At 35.8% G+C, this 21789-nt stretch overlaps 2 protein-coding genes across 2 annotated transcripts in view; both read right to left on the bottom strand.

Moving 5' to 3' along the window:
• Positions 1–2045, bottom strand: part of LOC128530278 (ERC protein 2) — a 243404-nt gene extending 241359 nt beyond the window's left edge. Inside the window, exon 1 of the mRNA XM_053504121.1 lies at positions 1294–2045. Coding sequence (XP_053360096.1) covers positions 1294–1944 — 651 coding nt within the window. The 5' untranslated portion in view covers positions 1945–2045. The remainder of the gene's footprint in view (positions 1–1293) is intronic.
• Positions 2046–12887: 10842 nt separating this feature from the next.
• tlr9 (toll-like receptor 9) lies at positions 12888–20389 on the bottom strand. Its single transcript, XM_053504722.1, has 2 exons — positions 20294–20389; positions 12888–18833 (listed from the first exon to the last, which is right to left on the bottom strand). Exons 1-2 carry the CDS (start codon positions 20306–20308, stop codon positions 15645–15647), a joined length of 3204 nt encoding a protein of 1067 aa, XP_053360697.1. The 5' UTR covers positions 20309–20389; the 3' UTR covers positions 12888–15644.
• Between the last annotated feature and the right edge of the window lie 1400 nt (positions 20390–21789).

The raw sequence follows: 21789 nt of genomic DNA, 5'->3' as shown, positions 1-21789 counted from the left end.
ATCCACAATTCACTTCATAGATCATTTAAATCATGTGTGTTTAATCTGAATTACTACAAGTTAGGATTTACTGAACCAGAAACTTTTAAATCAAGACAGGGAATTAAGGCGACACTTATGCTAAAGAGCAAAATAATAACTGAAAAAACTTTATTAAAAAAGAAAAAAATATGTAATGAATTAATTTATCTTTAGCAACTGCTTCGTCCTAGGCAAGGTCACTGCAATTTCATCGTCTGGTATACAATGGATGTGAGGTGAGCAAATACATGTCAATACACTGCGGGCAAACAATTTCGCATGGTCAGTTTACTGGCAGACTACTAGCATGTTTTTGGAAGTAAATGCAAAATAAGTTTTGGAGAAAATGGGAAGACCCTAAGGAAATTCATGCACATGTGCAGAACAGGCAAAACTGAAACTTTACCACTTTGATGTTCTTTCTGTAAAGTACTTGGCTGGAAAGTTTGTCCAGATGTGTTTAACTGATAAATGTTAGAATGTTTGAGAAAAAAAAAAGAAGGGGGAAAAATTCTGATAAAGTCATTTAAAATGTTTGCAAACTTTACTTTCTCCGTAATTTTCACTGCTTTGTCATCTCTTTCATTATTCTGCAAGAGATGTTTTGGAATGGAAAATGCAAATGTATTAAATGTAAAAATTGTTTCTATTGATCATTCTTCAGATGTTTCTAAACCTTAAACTGCCATGAAAAACATAATTCCATGATCTGATGAAATCATGATTGAAGCAAGGGTTAGGGTTCAAGATAGGTGGTGGTAGCATTATGGATGCATTGGACTATGGTTCGGAAGGTCCCAGGTTTAAACCCCACAACCACCAAGTTGCCACTGTTGGGCCCTTGAGCAAAGCCCTTAACCCTCAACTGCTCAGATGTGTAATGAGATAAAAATGTAAGTCACTCTGGATAGGGGGATCTGCCAAATGCCTAAATGTAAATATAGTCAGATGCTTAACAACAGGGCATAACAATGGGGTATAACAGTATCACAAAATGCACAGTTTTTCTATCAACCTGTCGATAGCTGTACATTTGCAGGGGTCCCTATGACTGGAGTTGAAAACAAATGTATTAGAACATGTTTAGAGTTTAAAAAATATTTTTTAAAATACAGTATTTCTGCATTTATTATTATTATTATTATTATTATTATTATTATTATTATTGTTATTATTATTATTATTATTATTATTATTATTATTATTAATAATAATAATAATAATAATAATAATAATAATAATAATCAATCAATCAACTTTGTGGATTCTTACCTGGTTCTTGTCCTTGATTACACTCATCTTGTCCTTCACCATGGATGTCTTTGCCACACTCTCCTTTTTCATCCCTTGCTTCTTTTTTAATTCAGGACTCCATAAGGTTTTCATACTGCCGACTGTGCTGTCTCTCACATCTTGCTCTCTCCGGAACATTGAGTTATTTAATTTTAATTCCCTTAGGTTCTCTATCAGGGGATTTCCTTCTCTTCTGGCCACACCTTGCACTGCTTGTCTTAACAGTGGTGAAGAAGGCCACTGTTGCTGTGAGAGGAGGTGCATGTTTCCATGATCTCGATATGCTACAGAATCTAAATGAAGATGCCTTAAGGACGAGCTGATGTTATTACTACTGCCCATAAGTGCAGCTTTCCCTCGGCTTGTGGTGCGACCTAATGTCATCGTGCCTTTTGGATATGTAGGAGAGGCTAGAGCCTCATGATCACTCATGTAGAAAGGGCCAGATGCATATGCAGCATTGAAGGATTGAATGTTCTCCATAGAAAGGGTCTTTCTACTACCTGTGCACTCGCTGCCTCTTCTTCCAGAATTTATCTGATGGCGGTCTATTCTAGGAGAAGAATGGAGATGGGGAGAATGCAGTGGACTAGCCTCAGCATGCCCAACTGATTGAACATTACTATACATGGTTTTAACTAGTAGAGTAACCACCTCAAACTTTAAACTTGTTCACTTGTTTGTATCCTTCTTTCTTACGAACAGTGTTGTCACAAGGAATCATGTCATTTAAAAGCCTGTAGTGCTTGCAACCATCAGGCTAACTGAAAATTTGAGTGCTCTAATCAGATCTACCTAAGGCGGATGATTTCACCATCAACATATTTTTTATATTATTTTTGTCTGTGGATTTTTCTGTCAACACTCTGACAGGCCTTTAAGGCAACTGCATCATACTATCTTATTTCAAGTTAGTGTCAGGAGAAGATGTACTTAGAGTGTCACAGCAGCATACAGTACATGTCTTTTCTTCTTTTTCGTTGCTGTGGAGATATGTGACAGATCTTAGGCCATCTGGTATATAACCTGGAGAAAGAGAGAGAGAGAGATTTTATTTTTAGATTACATTTGACATTAAACTCTATGAATAATAATTAGAGTATATTTGTAGATAAATGTAAAATAGATGGAATATTGCATTTTTATCTGAACTGGTTTTGAGGTTTTTTTTACTAACCACTGCTTTGGTTTAGGCAGCCCACTTCATATGTAAATTATAACTTGTGATTGTAAATTGTAACGTTTGCTTTTGCAGACTGTTCTGATCTGTGTATAAATGTTGGTAAATAATGTTAATTTGATAATATACATGAATATTTAGCTTACTAACATATCGGAGCAGGTTAGGGCTTATGCATGAGCTTAAGTTTAAAGTGCTAAAAAAAGGGGGGGATACAAAATGAATTAACCCTAAGAGTAACAATAATTTCAGTACAAGCAGTTAGAATATTTTTTAAGTAATACTGCTGCTTGTTCTAGTTGAATTCTTCATGTGTTCAGTTACACAGTGCATCAGTTACAGTATATGTGGCTTGTCTTGATTAGTTTTTAGTTTTGATAATGGGAGAGAACACAGAATTAGTGTTATAAGTCAACAATTAAAGAAACAATTTTTATATAAAGACTCAATAATATGGGGAATGAATAAAGGTATATCTTAATATACATAGTCACCCCTGTACTACATGAAAAAACACTATACAATACACACTAATCAGCCACATACAGTATATAATCCCCCACCATGAGATGAATAACAATGATTATCAATATACAGTATAGTGTGGCAGTAATCAGGCCTGGGTTGGCTGGAGAAATTGAACTTCGGTCAATAAAAAAAAACTTACAATGGTCACAGAAATAACTTTAATCTGACAAAAGTAATAAATAAAAATTTGATGAATGTTAACCAATGAAAGTCAGGTATTGCTTTTCAACCATGCTTCAACAGAATTATAAAAAAAAAAAAAAAACTCATGCAACAGGCCTAGACAAAAATGATGGTACCCCTATTGTAAGTTAATAGTTTGTTGCACAACCTTTTAAGGCAATCACTGCGATCAAACAATTCCTGTAACTGTCAATTAAACTTCTGCACCTCTCAGCAGGTATTTTGGTCCAGTCCTCATGAGCAAACTGCCCCAGTTGTTTCCGGTTTGAAGGGTGACGGCATGTTTCAGCTCCTTCCAAAGATGCCCAATAGGATTAAGGTCAGGTCTCATAGAAGGCCACAATAATATAATGTTTTCCTCTTAGCCATTCTTGGGTGTTTTTAGCTGTGTGTTTTGGGTCATTGTCCTGTTGCAAGACCCATGACCTGAGACTGAGACCAAGCTTTCTGACACTGGCCAGCACATTTCTCTCTAGAATCCCTTGATAGTCTTGAGATTCCATTGTACCCTGCACAGATTCAAGACACTCTATTCCAGATGCAGCAAAGCAGCTCCAGAACATACCAGAGCCTCCTCCATGTTTCACAGTAGGGACAGTGTTCTTTGCTTGATATGCTTAATTTTTTCGTCTGTGAACATAGAGCTGATATGGTTTGGTATGTTTTTGTCTCATCTGTCCATAGGACATTCTCCCAGAAGCTTTGTGGCTTGTCAACATGTCGTTTAGCATATTCCAGTCTGGCTTTTATATGATTTGTTTTCAACAATGGTGTCCTCCTTGGTCGTCTTCCAGGTAGTCCACTTTGGCTCAAACAACGACGGATGGTGTGATCTGACACTGATGTTCCTTGAGCATGAAGTTCACCTTGGATTCTGGGCATGTTATTCCAAGTTCTGACGCGTATCTTTCTTATTGAACTGGTTTAATCACGACTCGGACGTCCATGAATTCTATGTCTCTTCGTTTATTTTTTTAACGTCAAACGTTCAACACTTCTTATAGCTTTCTTGCATAAATCCACTATGGTTACAACAACTTATTTGCTGTATTTTATTATGTTTTTTTGATTACGGTCAAAAGCTTGTGTTCTCCACAACTTCCAAATCCTAACAACTTCCACCATGCGTAATAGTCATGCAACTGCACAAATATGGAATGACGTCACAGAACAACTCACGATTATCATAAATGAATGCTTAACTAATAAACTTTAAATAAACACAACAACAGAATCGTATTGAAAAATCGTAGAATTGAAATATGGCTCTTTCAGATTCCTTAGAAGTCTTTCTGGGCTCTTTTGTTACCAGCGAATAATCCGTCTGTTTGATTTGTCATCAATTTTCCTCCTGCGGCCACGTCCAGGGAGGTGGGCTACAGTCCCATGGCTCTTAACTTTCTGAATAATATGTGCAACTGTCGTCACAGGAACATCTAGCTGCTTGGAAATGGTCTTATAGCCTTTGTCTTTAACATGCTTGTCTATAATTTTCTTTCAAATCTCCTGAGACAACTCTTGTCACCACACACCATGTCACCAAACAACACAGTGACTACCTGGAGCCCTATATATAGGCTCACTGATTGATTACAAGACTGTAGACACCTGTGATGCTAATTAATATACACACCTTGAATTAACATGTCCCTTTGGTCACATTATTTTCAGTCTTTTCTAGGGGTACCATCATTTTTGTCTAGGCCTGTTCAAGTTTATTTTTTAAAATAATTCTGTTGAAGCATGGTTAAAAAGCAATGTCTGACTTTCATTGGTTAACATTTACAGAATTTTTATCTATTATTATTTTTGTCAGATAAAGGTATTTCTGTGACCATTGTAAGTTTTTCTTTTATTGACTGAAGGGTAAAATCAATTTTATCCACGTGTGGTTTTGAATTTTGTTCTCCCTTAATAATAAAAACCTTCATTTAAAAACTGCATGATGTGTTTACTGGTTTAAATTTGTTTAATGATCTGAAACATTAAAGTGTGACAAACATGCAAAAAAATGAGAACTCAGTAAGGGGGCAAACACTTTTTCACACTACTGTATGCTGACAGAGACCAAATACGAGCCTGTCTAGTCCCATCCCACAGAAAAGCTAATGAAGCACAAGTTGCTGAGAAAAGTCAATGCTGGCAAATAATCATTATGGCAAAAAAAAAAAAAAGCATCTTGTAGACTAACAGGCATTATTGAGATTGAATAATATACTTAATAAATATATAATTAAATAAACAATGACAATTGGTATGACAAAAAGTTGGTCAAATAATTATTTATTCAAAAAGTCAAAATTTTTGGTAATATCCAGAAATGACAGAGGGTGTCCGATTCCCACCCACACACACACACACAGACACATATTCGCAAACACACACATATACTGTATATACTGTACATGATTTAGCACCATGGACAGCAACATTATGGTCTAAATGTCAGGACACTGTAGATGACACGTATTTACCTAAATGTTACAGTTTAGCAGTATAATCAATCTAGATTATATCAATTAAGTGTTCCTAGAACAACAATTCAAATCCTGAACAAAAAACAATAAATAGAGCACTGTCTTATGTGCTTGTCTAAGTACATTCATCTGGTGTTCTTTGTAAAATCCAACTCACAAAGAATGTCATGCTCAGCAGACAGTGTGACTCTGATTTAGTCTAGCTGCATGCTTGATCACAGTCAATATTTCACCAAGGCCAGTTTAGAGAAGGAACACTCTCAGCTCATGTTGGTCAATTGGAGAATCAGGAATGGCAGTAGAGCTACGTCTCTGTTAGAAAACACAGTATAAATTTTTTTTTCTTAATACTTTCAGTAACTGCATTAAAATTCTGTTTAAACTTGCTTGACTGTACTACTTTCACCAGAGTGCTCTTTCACGTTACTGTGGAATTTCTTCTGCAGGCTCACTGCTGACGAGCAAAGGGCTTGAGTGAAAACAGAGTGAAATTTGTTTTAAACCAAATTTTTTTACACATCATTATATGATTTGTATCATCTACTGATTTTTCATGCACATTCAGGGAGAGGAGGTACTGTAGGATGGGTTTCTTTGCCAGTGTTTAAATTTTTATCAATATGGGCTATTAAAAAAAAGTAAAGAAATCTGATCAATTCCATGGTACCCAAATAGTTGGCCCAAATAGGCATTGTTGGTGTCTCCAAACCTGTGGCTATCACCCACAAACTCAAGTCGTCTCTCTGTCAAATACAATGTACAAACCGCGTAGGTGGTATTAGTAGTTAACAGATTATGGGCCAAACTTTTCTGAGTGACGATGGTAGAATAATTACAGTATAAAGGTCTTGACTGAAACAACATGCATGAGGAATCACAAAGGAGTTTTCATTTTCTTTAATAGAAAAGTACTCAAACTAGTTACTTTTATCAGAAAGTAATGCAGTAACGTAACTTATTACTTTTTGAAAACCATAATTTTGTGATGTAATTAGTTACTTTAAAAAGTAATGTCCCCTAACACTGTTTAAGATATATCCAAAACAAATATAAGAAAACTTTAAGTTTTTATAGCCTTTCAGGGCAGTAGGAGTACCATAGACTGTAACTAACAAGGAATTATACACTGCCTCACCAGAAAAAGTCGCCATTTAAAAGGGTCAAATTATTGGGCAGCACTAATTATATTTCATTCAATAAACAAAAAGAAAAACAAACAAACACTGAACTTGAAAACAGTTATACTTGAATAGACCATATAATTTTACAAGTTACAGTTTAATCTATGTGGGTTTCATAAAGATTGTGTTTTTTTTTTGGAATTCATATTTAAGTTTGCTGTCCATAAAGATGTCCATTTTTTTTGTCATCTCCCAGATAGATACCAAGTGAACACACAACTAGAGGCATTAAGGCAATTGTGCTACTGAACTTATGACTACCTAAATGAGAGGAAAAATTAATTCTATTATTGAAATATACAATACCAGTGAAAAGGTGTGTCGAAACTTTTAACTGGTAGTGTAGTTCATAAAAAAATTACAGCATCATTTAAAATAACAAAGTTTAATTACATTGTCCACGTTATGGTTTAAATATGTTGTCGAAGTCCCATTCCGACTGCACTTAAATTGTTAACACCAGACACATTGAGCTTAAAAATGTATTGTTTTGCCAATAATAAAGTTACCATTCGGATTTAAACAAGAAAATATTTCTTTGGATTGTTACTGCATTGTCAGTGATCTACAATTCTTTTAATGCTGCCTGATTCAGTGAGTACCTTATCATCTCTTAATACCCTTAAAACTCGAACTCAATCCCTTAAAAAATCATAATCACTTAAAACCCTTAAAACTCAAGCGGCATCTGTGCTATTTCTTTGTCTGTGTGACCCATTGATAAATTATTTGCTCAGTCATGTTTGGGTAGTTGGTTGAAATAAAAAATAAAATTCAGTTCATCATATCAAAAATAAAAATAAAAGAATTGGCTGAAAATTTTGTCACCCAATCCTGAGCCCTATTTTTGTTTATTAAAATAAAAAAAGATAATAAAAAAAAACAGCAAAACAAATAATGGATAAAAGGGCTACACAATCCGTCACAAGACCACATACCACATATTAGCAGTGAAAAGAGCTGCAATATACAGTGTTTATATACAGTATATTTGAATCCCCACACAGAAGAGCAGTGATGTAACAGAAAGATGCTCAGGGCAACAGACGGATGGGCGTAAGAACTCCTTCCTCTCAGTGAAAGGGATTGGATAGTGAGCTCATTTAAATAAGCCTGACCTGGAGGAGTGGATAAGGAGCTTGTTAATCACTGCACAATCCATTAAAAAAAGAGCTCTCATATGCTCTCGTCACGAATACGTAGCGTGCCAGTATATTAAACATAATAACAATATCAAAGCCTCGACAGAACATGATTGAACACAAAAGCTTTTAATACTTTCTGACAAGACAGATTTCTGCACCATTAATGATAAAAATGCTGATAGAATATGCGTGGCTCTTAATAACATCTTCGGATGAAGTAAAAACTAACACAGCAGCAAGAGAATATAAAACACTCCCTGACTGTAGAGTAGCTTTGATCGTTTCTGATGAATCAGTAGTTTTCGTACAATATCAGCGGACCAGAGCGCAACGGAGTTTGAGAGCGACTTCGAAAAAACGCATAATAATGAAGATGAGAAAAAGCACATACTCAGACTGGTCATCTCTGGCAACTCTACATTTACAAGATAAAGTCTTTACAATGTAATATCTCAGTATAAAATAGAAACACTTACTGCCTGCGGACCAGTCCTCTTGAGTCATCGCGAAACTGAATCTCTCTCTCTCTCTCTCTCTCACACGCACACACACACATACACGCACGCTCACGTCGCGTGCTCAAACAACGGGGACGCGCACCGCCGCGCTCGCTCACTCAGGTTTACTGAGGTTGTGGAATACGAGGCTGTTAAAATGAGCAGGGGGCAAATTGGTCAAAATGAATGATAACTACACTACCAGTTAAAAGTTTCCACACACACATTGTCATTCTGTGGTTGTTCTTTATTTTTTATTTGTTTCGACAGTGTGCGTTAACACTGAAGACAACCAAACTGTGAAGGAACACGTATCGAATTATGTAGTAAACATAAAACAAAAAAGTCTCAAACAACCTATGATATATTTTATGATTTAGATTGTCCAAAGTAGCTACAATTGGCTTTCAATTCACATGTGTCTTGTCAAGAGTTTATCGGAGATATTCTCTGCCTCCTTAATGTGCTTTAGACCAGTTCAGTTGTCTTGTGCAGAGGACAGCTGGGTACAGAGTCAGTATCTCTGATGGTGTTACTACAACTACTGTACAAATACATATCATTGCAAGAAGCACTCAGTTAATTAAAGATTTAAAAATGGAGTGCAGTCAATCCAAAAAATGTCAAGAACTTTGAACATATGCCAAGTGCAGTGGCCAAAACCACCAAACGCTATAATGAAATTTTCTCGCGCGATTACTGTTGCAGGAAAGGAAGTCCAAGAGCTACCTCTGCTGCAGAGGATAGGTTTATTAAAGATGACCCTCAAAAACTGCCATTTTACAGCAATCTCAGATTAGACCCCATATGAAACACAAGGAATGTACGTTAAATCATTGGAAATCTGTCCTTTGATTTAATATTTCCAACTATGAGATTTTTTATATCCTTAGATTTAGAGAGGGTAAATAGACAGATCCTGAATGTCCGGTTCCCACTATGAAATATGGATGAAGAAGTGTGACGGTGTGAGGTTGCTTTGCTGGTGACCCTGTTGGTGACTTACTGTAGTCAAATTTGAAAGCATATTTATTTACTATGGCTACCACAGCATATTGCAGCGACATGCCATTCCATCTGGTTTGCACTTAGTGGGACCATCATTTATTTTCCAACAGGACAATGACCCCAAACACACCTATAATTTATGTAAGATCTATTTGTCCAAAAAGTTAAGTAATGAAGTGCTGCATCAGATGACCTGGTCTCCAAAATCACCTGATCTAAATCTAATTGACATGTGAAATTGAAATGAGTTGGACCCGAGAGTGAAGGAAAACCATTCCAACTGACTTACCTCATGACATTTACTGAGAGGAGAAAAAGAAGGCGTGAAGCTCCAAGGTTAACTTTCTACTAATATATTTCTATTTTATATCGCTCTATTGAATATTTGATCACCTTCACTTTGTGGACTTGCTTGTTGACTTTTTGACCAATTCAACTTATTCTGTTACTAAAACAGATTATTTAACAGAATTCATGTGGTTTTTCTTTTACATTCATATTTTATATATACTGTATATAAACACATTGACATGTATAACATATATATAAAACACATTAACTTACTTACAACATTTTTTCTCTCTTTTTTAAAATTAAAAAATTATAAGCTGACATCACCATGAGTAGTCTGAAGGAATTTCAATACAAGTTTTAAAATAACAATACATGTAAATGCATAAGCTTATTTATTTTTGTGTATCTGAGTGTATTTCAGGTAATCAGTTAAATTTTTTGTAATTCACAGAGTTTTTTTTTTTATCTTTGACCGTAAACAAGTTGGTTACAGTGCATGGCAAAAGTATTCATACCCTTAAACATTTACCACAAACATTTATTTTATTAAGATTTGACAAAAGTGGCAATTAATTATGAAGGGGGAGGAAAATAATAAAGGGGTTATTAATTTTCTTTGAGTGTGGCATCCATTTGTATTCAGCCCCCTTACTCTGATACCCCTAACAAAAAGCCAGGGGAACAATGGCGTTCAGAAGTCACCTAATTAGTAAAATCCACCTGTCTGTAATTTAACCATAAAGCCTAAGAAACACACGAGACAGGTGAGGCATAAAGTTGTGGGGAAGTTTAAAGCAGGGTTAGGTCATCAAAAATATTTGAACATCTCACGTAGCATTGTTTAATCTATTATCTTGAAATGTAAAGACTATGGCAAAACCACAAACCAAGCTCAGGAGGAAAAATCTGTCCACAGGACAAAGATTAGTCGTGTTATGTCTGGCCTTTAAATCTGGCCTTTATGGAAGGGTGGCAAGAAGGAAGCCTTGAGAAATCTCATTTGCATTGATGAAATGAGAGCAAAAATGAACTTTTTGGACTTAAACTTTTTGGGCTTTACAACTTTTTGGACTTTGCATTTGCAAAACACTGCACTGAGATTGTGAATATATCGGTAGAAGGATGCTGAGGTTGGAAGTCCAGGCAGGAGGTCTAGAGGAAGACCAAAGAGGAGATTTATGGATGCAGTGAGAGAGGACATGAAGTTAGTTGGTGTGAGAGAAGAGGATGCAAAGGATAGGGTTAGATGGAGGCAAATGATTCGCTGTGGCGACCCCTGAAAGGGAACAGCCAAAAGACAAAGAAGAAGATTTGCAAAACACTACGTGTGGCAAAAAACTAACATTGTGGTGTTACAGTAGCAGCACCATGGTAATAGATGCTTTTCTTCAGCAGGGACAAAGAATCCAGCCATAGTTGATAGAGAGATGGATGGAGCCAAATACAGGGCAATCTTAGAAGAAAACTTGTCAGAGTTTACCTTCCAGCAGGACAATGATCCCACACCCTAAAAACTGCTGAGTAAAAAAACAACCCAAACTTAACCCAACTCCTGGGTCACTATTGGATATAACACTTGGTTTGACCCAAGTGATGGGTTTTACCATTTAACCATGAATTCTGGAGTTCATTTGACCCAACCAGTGGGTAAAATTAACACTCTTGTTGGGTTGATGTTACTAAAGTGCTGGGTTATTTTAATTTGACCCAACCAGTGGGTAAAATTAACACTCTTGCTGGGGTGACACATTCCATTTGATTTAGTAGATAAATATCTCCATATTTTGCAGATATGTCACGGTTGCAGTTTAATTGATGTTAAAGTCAAGCATTTTTGTGAAGGATGTACAGCTACTTATGGATTTAATGCAAAACTTGTTTTTCCTTGTAAATACATAAATATACATAATGTACATGATGTGAACATGAATTTAGTGTACATTTCTGCCTAACTTACCTTACAATTTACCGTGTAAGGGATAACAGAACATGCTGCTCCATCTGGATTTAATATAAAACATTCCCCCCTTTCAAATTCTCAAGAAACCCTAGATAAATACGATATTTAAGTGATGAATTTACAACTAACACCGAATATTATATATTGATACAGGAGCTTGTTTTCAGCTATGACTTAACAATGATGCTTTTTTCTCATTTTTGTAAATAAGAAAAAAAAACATTAACCCTACACTCCCATATCAAAAAATTTAGTTTGAAATAAATAAAATATGCTTGCTTCTACCACAACATTCACATTAACTTACCATAAAATACTGAGTGCGCTGAGCGTGATCCAGTCAGAAGTGAAGAATCCAGAATGTTTGCCAGAGAATAAATCAATTGTACCAAAGATTATACCAAAGATTGCCAGTTAGAAATACCAAAAATAATTTTTTGACAGTTTTAACCACTGCAGAGAAATCACAGCCAGTGGTACTATAGTTTTCAGAAGTTCTTTCCAAGGTGAGGCTCCGTTGGGCAGGTACATAGACCTAAATCCATTTAAGAATCTGTTACAAGACTTGAAAATTGCTGTTCACAAACTTACTCCATCAAATCTGACTAAGCTTGAGCTATTTTGCAAAGAAGAATTGGCAAAGAATTAATGTTCTAGATGTACAAAGACTTGCAGCTGTAATTGTGGTAAAAGGTTGTTCTACAAAGTATTTTTTCAAAAGTATTGAAAAAAAAACATTTATCAATTTTATTCTACTTCACAATTCATTGAAGTTTACCAACATTTTGTGTTGGTCTTTCACATAAAATCCCAATAAAATACATTTACGTTTGTGGTTGTAATGTGACAAAATATGGAAAAGTAAAATTTTTTATAAATAACTTTGTAAGGCACTGTAGTTTGCCATTAAGTCATACTTTGAGAGTCCTGTCTTTATCATGCAAATAAAGGTTGCTTGGGTGCTAAAAGCTTCCCCTTATGAGAATATGAGAATATGAGAATTCCTCTACATGGGGTGGCCTCTTTAAAAATTCAAGAAAAGAAAGATAGTAAGAATCATCATATTCACCAAATATATATCATGTATATACAAAAATGACAAATATACAAATATACAAAAATGACAAATATATATTTTAATTGATCTTAAAATGAATTTCAATATAGAGAAACACATAATCAGCCACAACACCAACAGGTAAATTGACTTAAATTTATGATCACTTATTCAGTAAACTGGTGACAGGATCATGGGCACCCAAGGCTCATCTCTGCATGTGGGGACCAAAGGCTAGCCCGTCTGTTCTAATCCTACAGAAAAGTCAATTTAGCACAAATGGCTGAAACAAAGTCAATGCTGCCACCAGTGCCGGCTGGTGAATAAGGGGTGCTGGGGCGCCGCCCCTTTAAAGCTACGGTGGGCAGAGAAGAACGCTACTTTAACATGAAATTATTAAACATGATATTTATTTATTTTAATAATGAAATAAAGTCATTAAGTCACAATATCCCACTGTATTTCTTAACATAATTTATTTATAATAGAAAAAAAATCTAAACTGTACTACGTTCATTTGTGTTCGTGTATGTGGGGCGCCGGACAACCAAGTATCTATGTAGGCACATGAATTTTTTTAAAAAGCATGTGATTTGAGGCTGAGCTCTAATTGGATTTTTTAAAATCATCCTTGGGGCGCAGCACTGTGCGGCCCGAACCCTGCCACTTTTGTTCTTAGCGAATCAATATTGTTTTTAAATTTTTGGGCTCATGTGATTGGACCATTCTCAACAAGTCTTATTAACGGTTAGCAGATTGTTAGTTAATGTATTGAATAGTGATTGACGTGGAAGTCAGCTAAATATGAGCGGAAACTTCTTTGCTAAAATACCCCTTCGCAAGGCAATCATACGAAGAAAGAAAAAAAGTTAAAGAGCTTGGACCAGATGGACCTGATCTTCTAACTAAGCAGCAGTCAAGTAATTGTGGCCGAGCTTACATTTGGTGCTTTTCCAGCACTTCTTATGACTATTTACAGCCAATTATTAAAAGTTTAATTTTAATTTTGTTTGCCCCCTCAAAAAAAGTTTGCACCAGCCGCCACTGGCTGCCACTACAGAAATGGATCAGAACACCCAATGCAGAGTTTAAGGTTGTTCATACAGCCTCCAAATTACCCAGATCCCAATCCAAACAAGCATCCATAGAATGCGCTGGACAAACAAGTGTGATCCACGGGGGACCCACCCCATGTATCTGATCCCCCAAGGGTCAATGCTGACCTTGGGAACCAACACAATATTGGGCTTAATGTTTTGCATTATAACGTTATGGCTGAACAATGTGTTTTATACTGTACATAATCTTTTACACAGTCATATTATATATCCAAAATATTTAGAGTACATTATGTTGACATAAAGCTGGTAAAGCATTTTCAGTAACATGCAAAAATGCTTGTGTACCAGTAATATATTATATTAATCATAAGCCAAAGGAATAGCAAAACATAACAAATCTTCAAGAATATTTTAAAAAGGAAGTAAAAGATGCCAAGTTTGTGGGTATCTTAGTGGCACAGCAGCTCTGGATTCCTGTTACTACTACCTGTCAAACCTTGAATTGCGAGCATATTTCGCTCCACGAATTACTGTATGACGATTCGTTCCACAACCCAAAAATATTAATATATAAATAATGAAAACAAAATATAAAGTAATAATAAAACAAATTAACCTTTAAAGGGTATCCCATTTGAAAAGAATCCGACAGAGCAGTGTTTCCATTAGTATGTGTTTGTGACTTTGTGTGTAAAGATAAAGTAAGACGAGAAGAGAAATACTCTGAATCTTTAAATAAGGAACCGCTTATGACACTTACGTGGTCACAATGTTATAATAAACAGTACAGACGTGCACACATGTTGTCTATACAAGTAAAACACGCACACTGAAACTGAGCATGGGAGACGATTACGCATAATCCCGTAGCACGCAAGAGAGAAAAATCATTGTCTTAGTTGTAATCACATGATTCTCGTTAGAGAAAGTGCATGCGTACTTCTCGTATATCTTTACCTTTTATTAAGGTTTTGTTTTTTTTCAGATTTTTTTTCCTATTTTTAGCCATGTCCAATTCCTTCCCGCCACTAGGAGCTCCCATATTAAGTCACTACACCTCAGGCGGAAGGGCCGAAGACCATTGTCATTGCTTTTTTAGAACTGCTTGCTCATGCATCTTTGGAAGCGGTGTAACACACTCGGAGGACAGCGCTATCCACTTCTTCCGCATGCGAAAGCTCACAGACGCCACTGATTGGCTGTAGAGCCTTGATTAATGTGGGAGCACTAAATACCTTTCATCCCTCCCCTGAGAGAGCTCGGCCAATCCGCTCTCTCTAGACCTCCGGCTGCGAGAGGTTACAGCATCACCTGGGGATCGAACTCGCGATCTCCGGATGATACAGCGAGCAATTTATCACTGTATATGTGAGGTTGTACGCAAAGCACTTTTGGATAAGAGCGACTGCCAATTGCCTAAATGTAAATGTAAATGTGAGGTGTGTTGAATGATCTCCATGTAGATTTTCTCCATGTACTGTAGTCTTTTTCCAATTATCAAAAACAAGCTGGTGGATTGGCTATACTTTGTTGTAAATGAATGCATGTTTTAAGTGACCTGGTTCATTCCTGCATCCGAGATAAGCATTGCTCACTATTTTCAACAAAAGATATTATTTGTTTTCAGTTGTCGTTTGCATACTTTTCAATTTATGTAAATAAACAACATACAGTATTTTGAAAAAAAAAACGTATTCTGTAAAGTCATCTAAATTGCTTAGCATATTTAGGGTACATTATTACATCCTGCCTCCTTTATCTAAAAAATCTCATTAGATAAGAAGCTCTCTGTGACATTTTTATCATAAGATCTCACATTGTCAGATGCAAGAGCAATATGCAAGTCATTCCAAAAGAGAGGATGGGCACGAGGGTTCTTAGGCCAGGAAAGAACTGACTTTTTGCAGAGCCTCTTTCTCATCTGCAGGTACTTGAGTTTGGGGAAAAGAGGATCCAGGAGGACTAAAATTGCAACATCCACTCTCTCATCCAACAGTCTCTGCTGCACCAGAAGGAAAGCTTGCTTTATTACACCATTCACAGAAGCAGAGCCACCCTGGTTAGTCAGCACAAACACTGTTTTCCTGCTGTTGTGCACTGCATTGTGTAGATTCTCAATGCATGATAATCCTGGTACCCAATCCCGTTCCTCCAGACAGAGCCGTAATTTCCATCTTCCTCTGCTTTCCAAGTTAATCAACATCTCATTGTAGATCCAATCGCTCACTGCCTTGTTCTTTGTATCAAACACCACGAATGCATCATGCTCATTGGTCATATTGTTTTCGTGTAGTGAAGTGTAACCCTTGTGTCCTGCCCACAATATCTGAAAACAGTACCACAGGTCCCAGCCATAAAGATGCTTCAAAAGGGGGACAGCAATTGCTGCAATAGTAAGAAGAAATGTAAAAAGGAAGGAAACATTGCCAAATATTTCCTGACAGGAGCGAGGATCAATGGAAAGGACATTTACTCCTGCCTGTGATTCAGGAAAACCACAGCGAACATCCGTAGTGAGGTGTGGGATATCCACAGGACTTGATCTCAGAAAATCAGTAAACCAGGAAGTAGCACAGCTACATGTGAAAGGGTTAGCATGCAATGTTAGCCTGCATGAGGTCTTTGCAGTGGCACAAATTGTATTGCCTTTCTGTAATAATGGTGGTAAGGCATGCATGTCTATGATCTTTAACTGATTGTGATTAAGCATCAGTTCTTCTAGACCTGTGGCTTGGCTGAAGAAAGACTCTGGAATGGCGCTTAGATGGTTATGACTGAGGTCCAGGCTCTTAAGCTTAATGCCAAAGTTGATAACAGTGTCTGGTAAGTTATAAAGAAAGTTTCCACTAAGGTTCAGATAGCACAGTTGACTGAGAACTGAGATATTGACCCAGGGAAAGTAATTCAGAGAGTTTGAGTCCATTCTGAGCACACGAATACTTGGAGGAAGGTTAATAATTGCTGCTGGTGAACAGGATTTAAGCTGATTGTCAGAAATGTCCAGGTAGGTAAGGTTTGTCAACCCCTGAAAGAATCGTATGTACTGATCTCTTCTGGTGTCCCACATGATGTCTAAACGATTTCCAGAGAATAACAGACACTTTAGGGATGCACTATAAAGAGTGTTGGAGATTCGCAATCCAATTTTATTGTTTGCTAAACTAAGAACTTCAAGTGAAGTCAAGTTCTTAATGAAATCTAAGCGGTGGCCTATTTGCTTCATTTGAAAATGAAATTCATTGTTGCTGAGATCAAGAACTTTAAGTGTGCTCCTTAGTTCCTGGAATGCTTCATTGAAATAAAGGTCAATACGGTTGTATGCCATGTTGAGGAATACTAGTTTGGTAAGGGGCAAGAACTGCTGGCCATTTAAAGCTTGACTCATATAGTTATATGATAGGTCCAAGCACACAGTTTTCTCCATTCCCTTGAAAGTATTTGCATTTAGCCACAGGATATTGTTTTGTGATAAGTCAAAACAGAGTTCTCTTTTACAGAAACCCTTTTGAAAATTTACCATTGAATAACTTTTGGGGCATTCTTTGTCAGTACAGTGCAAATCGTTCATCTGAAGCTCTGACTCAAACGCAGGCATGTCTTGAAGATCCAGGTGGTCATCCTTTTGATATCTATCCAGGCTTAGAGCCTCACTAGAGCTTGATTTGTAGTATGGGTTGATGGTTAGCATGTTCTGTGAAAGCAGAACTGTCCTCAGTGACCTCAGATGTTTAAAGGCAGATACACTGCAATAATTCATGAAGTTCATCCTCAGGTCAAGATACTCAAGCTGTGGTAGGTTAAACAGAGGCATAAGACTATTATTTGACAACTGATGAAAAAAAACCCCACTTAGATAAAGATACCTCAAGGACTTCATTTTGCTAATAGAGGGTGATAGTATTAGCTCTGAAAATGTTTTCAGAGGTTGATAATTATAGCGAAGTATCAGGGACTCAACACCTTGAAGTTCTTCATAAAACGTGCCATTACGGATGCTGTAGGCGAGGAAATTGTCTGAGAGGTCAAGTTTTTTTAATTTCTTTAGCTGTACAAAAAGATTTTTCGGAATAGAACGGATTGAGTTTCCCCGTAGATGAAGTTCAACAAGTGAGTCTCTCTGCCCATAAAAGGCTTGGTTAGGCAGCCCTAAGGATGCATTATTTGGGCAAGGAAAACACGGTCTAGCTGCATTATCACACCTTTGGCAGTTCCAGTCCAGGTTAAGAAAAAAGAGTTCAGTGAGGTTTGTAAAAGAGCCTTCCTGGATCTCTGTGATTCTGTTTTCACCCAAGTCTAGACTTCTTAGTGAGGGTGGCAATTGTGTGGGTATGGAGGTCATATTATTAAAGCCAAGGGTGAGGTTCTGCAGCTTGGGTAAATCTTGAAACACCCTTTCATCAATAAAAAATGACTCATTACAGGGGTTGGCATAGTAGCAATTCTTGGCAAGAAGCAGTTGTTTGAGAAAAGGTGTTCCTAGGGATTGTTCAATGCGGAAGATGTTGTTAAATTCTAATCCTAAGACCTCAAGGTGCTGGGGTAGAAGAGGAATAGACTTGAGACTATTTCCTGCCAACTGAAGTGAGCTCAAATTCTTGAGATTAACAAAAGCATCATGGTCAATAAGCACTTGGCATGAAGGTAATTTTAATGCCTTGAGACGACCAGGCAAACAGTTCCACATTAAACTTAGATGCTGAAGATTAGGAATATTTGAGAAATCATCGCTTTTTACTTGATCTACATGATTTTCATCCAGGTTTAATGAGATGATTAAAAGGGATGTAAACTTAGGGATACTTGTAAGGTTTCTTCGTTTGCAGTCTACATGGATGGTTCCATCGCTGATGGTGGTATTGTCACAAGGGTAGAATATAGGGTTCATCGTTTTGACCAATTTTATTAGATCCAATACAAAAAACAGGTAAAATCCAGGTAAAAACATGACCTATAGAAACAGAGAAACAATACACATGTAAATCTGTTAATATATTAAGGTGTAGCCACAGTTAGACTAAATAGTACACTCTCAGGAAAAAAAGGTATACAGTGGGCTTTTACAAACTTAACACTCTTTTTTCATCATGCACTGTTCCTGTTTGCACTGTTTTAACCTAAATGTGTTTTTGTACGGCCATATTTATGTCATAAATAGGCCTTGTATCTATAAAATTATCTGTGTCCCTCTCCACTCAGTCCTTGACGTCCAGAGTAAGCTTTTTTTATCTGAGTTATTTTGCCTGTCGGTTAATTATATTCTAAATGAACTACAAACAAAAAAATAGGCCTATGTTTCTTTGTAACCACATCTTGTTACAGTGTTTTTGATGCTTTTCATTTTATATCTGCTCAGAAAGATAAATGCGATGGTATTCTGTAAGAAGTGGGTAAAAAATGAATAAAATTATTCATTCCTTATTCAATAGGAAAATTCTTTTTTATTTTTATTCTTTTTTTATAGGCCTTAAAGGAACATATTATACACCATTAAGCTACAAAAGGGCTTGTAACTGAGGTACCAATAATGTACTTGATGGTACAAACAGAATTGGTACAAATTTGTTTCTCTATATTAAGGTCCAATTCTGTACCTTTGAAAGGTACTGTCCCAGTGACAAAGGTTTGTACCTTCATTGGTACAAAACTGTACCTTTATTCCTAAAAGTGTAGCACACTAATAGAATACTTTTAGTATGCTTTGAAAATTTTCTACATTTCTGAGAAAGAAAAGAAATAGTTTTTTTTATAATGTATGTAATGTTACTTGTACTTGTATTTTAAAGTTCTAACTAAAGAATAAGCAATAGATATGAAAGTTTAAATAGTTTAAATTTCCAATTTATTTAAATAAACAGCTTTGTTCATACAAAAATGTACATAACATTTCAGCAACACTATGCCTATATTATTGTACTGTGTGGATGTTCAAGATAGGAAAAAAAGTTACATTACATTACATGCCTGTCTAAAAATAACTATAAACAATTCTAGTCTATTTTGAATTTATAAGAACAGTTATGAAAATGTAGGATATAAGAAATATAGAATAATAGTGACATCAAATGTGTGAAAGAACTGCATATACAGCAATACAGTATAAAGAAAGTCAATATATGCTACAATAAAAATTATATTATAAAAGTATATAGTTTCATATAACAATATTGTAAAGAAGCATATAAATACAGGATATGATTATATACTTGTGTGTATATTATCTATCTATCTATCTATCTATCTATCTATCTATCTATCTATCTATCTATCTATCTATCTATCTTATATGCCTATAGAAAGCAATAATCAATTTTAAGTCATAAAAATTAAACTTCTAATATAACCACAAAACTTTTAAGGGATATTTCATTCTTATCTTAAACATATTTTTCTTAACAAATGCCTACTTACCAAGAAAATCTGCATCTTTACCTGTAGATTTCGCTTTTACAAATGAGGAAGTAATCTAATAAAAAACAGCTTGATGTTCAGGCATTTACAGAAGTGAAAACTATGAACCCAAAATAACCAATAACTGCAGGCAAATTATCTTATAATCACTTATACGCACAGCTGGCCAGGCCATGTGATGGAAGACCTGACAAAAAAGGGCACATTAGAGGGACAACTTTTTTGTTTTAATAATTTTTACATTAATCATTTTGTCATTGGGATTCACAGATATGTTTTTGTGAAAGTTCAGAAGATAAGAAGAAAAGAACAAGTCTTTTACTGTACTGAACAGAAACAGTTATGCTTGTAAAAATGTAGAAGAAAGGAAAAAAGCATGAGTTTATGCATTTGGAAACTAAAACTGTTCCTTTTCAAACGTCATCTGCTCTGTTGGAACAGGTGTCAGGATAGTCTTGTGATAGTATAACTGTCTAAAATAAACCAGACACTGTGGGGGAGTAAACACTTTTTTAAAACAGGTTTATTTTTTATGTCTATCAAAGTTTCCAGAAGAAAGAAACATTAAGGCTTAGTTAAAAGCCTTCTTAAACAACAGAAGCAACAAAGAGAGAATAAAAGTAGAAAGAATGGTACAGTTCAGTACAAGCTGTGTTTTAAGTTTATAATTAGATAAGCCTGTTTAAAAATCAATTAAACAGTGTACCAAGACCATTTTTATGGCGTGTATGCTAAGAAATTTAAATACACACATTGAGATATCATTCTAAACAATCATAATTATAATATTAACCGCAATGACCAAACAACAGATTTTTGTTTTGGATCAGCTTTATTTTAATTCAAGCATGTAAGGCAATAACTGTTTAAAAGACCCTTTTTGTAAATGTACTGACATGTAAATGTGACAATACTGACAACAATAAAATATTCATTAAGACAAATGTTAGTTGGTTTTCTTAACCAAAAAGCTGGTTTGCCAAAGACTGTACTTTGGCCATGGGGTCGTTCTGGCCTACTGACATGCTGTATAAAATCAAATGTTTTTTGAATGACTTGGGGTAATTCAGGTCTAATGCGTCAATGAGAACAAAGAGAAGACACATTGCTTGCGAGAGGTCATGCATCTTGTCCATCACCACTTGGCCTTTAAGTATATTACCAATCGAGGAATTCAAATGCAAGGAGTTGGGAGGGCTAAAAATCAGTGTCCTCAAATAAGATCCCCACCGGCACATCAAGGATAGAGTTGTGATGATCAGACAACTAGTGAAGACTAAAGAATAAATCTATTATCCTGCATTAAAGGTTAAACATCAATGTATATTTATCAGAACTCTCACTAAATATACAGTATAACAAACACATTACTTACATTGACAAAAATTGTTATTAACAATTTTAGCATTGAGTTTCATTCCATTGCTATGCCTATGATACTCAGCTTTATGTTTGAATTGAGATTGAACACGACCTTTCTGTCACTTTCATCACAT

The sequence above is a fragment of the Clarias gariepinus genome, chromosome 9 (genome assembly GCF_024256425.1).
Source record: "Clarias gariepinus isolate MV-2021 ecotype Netherlands chromosome 9, CGAR_prim_01v2, whole genome shotgun sequence".
In the NCBI taxonomy this organism is placed as follows: Eukaryota; Metazoa; Chordata; class Actinopteri; order Siluriformes; family Clariidae; genus Clarias; species Clarias gariepinus.
This window is presented reverse-complemented; position numbering and strand designations above follow the sequence as displayed.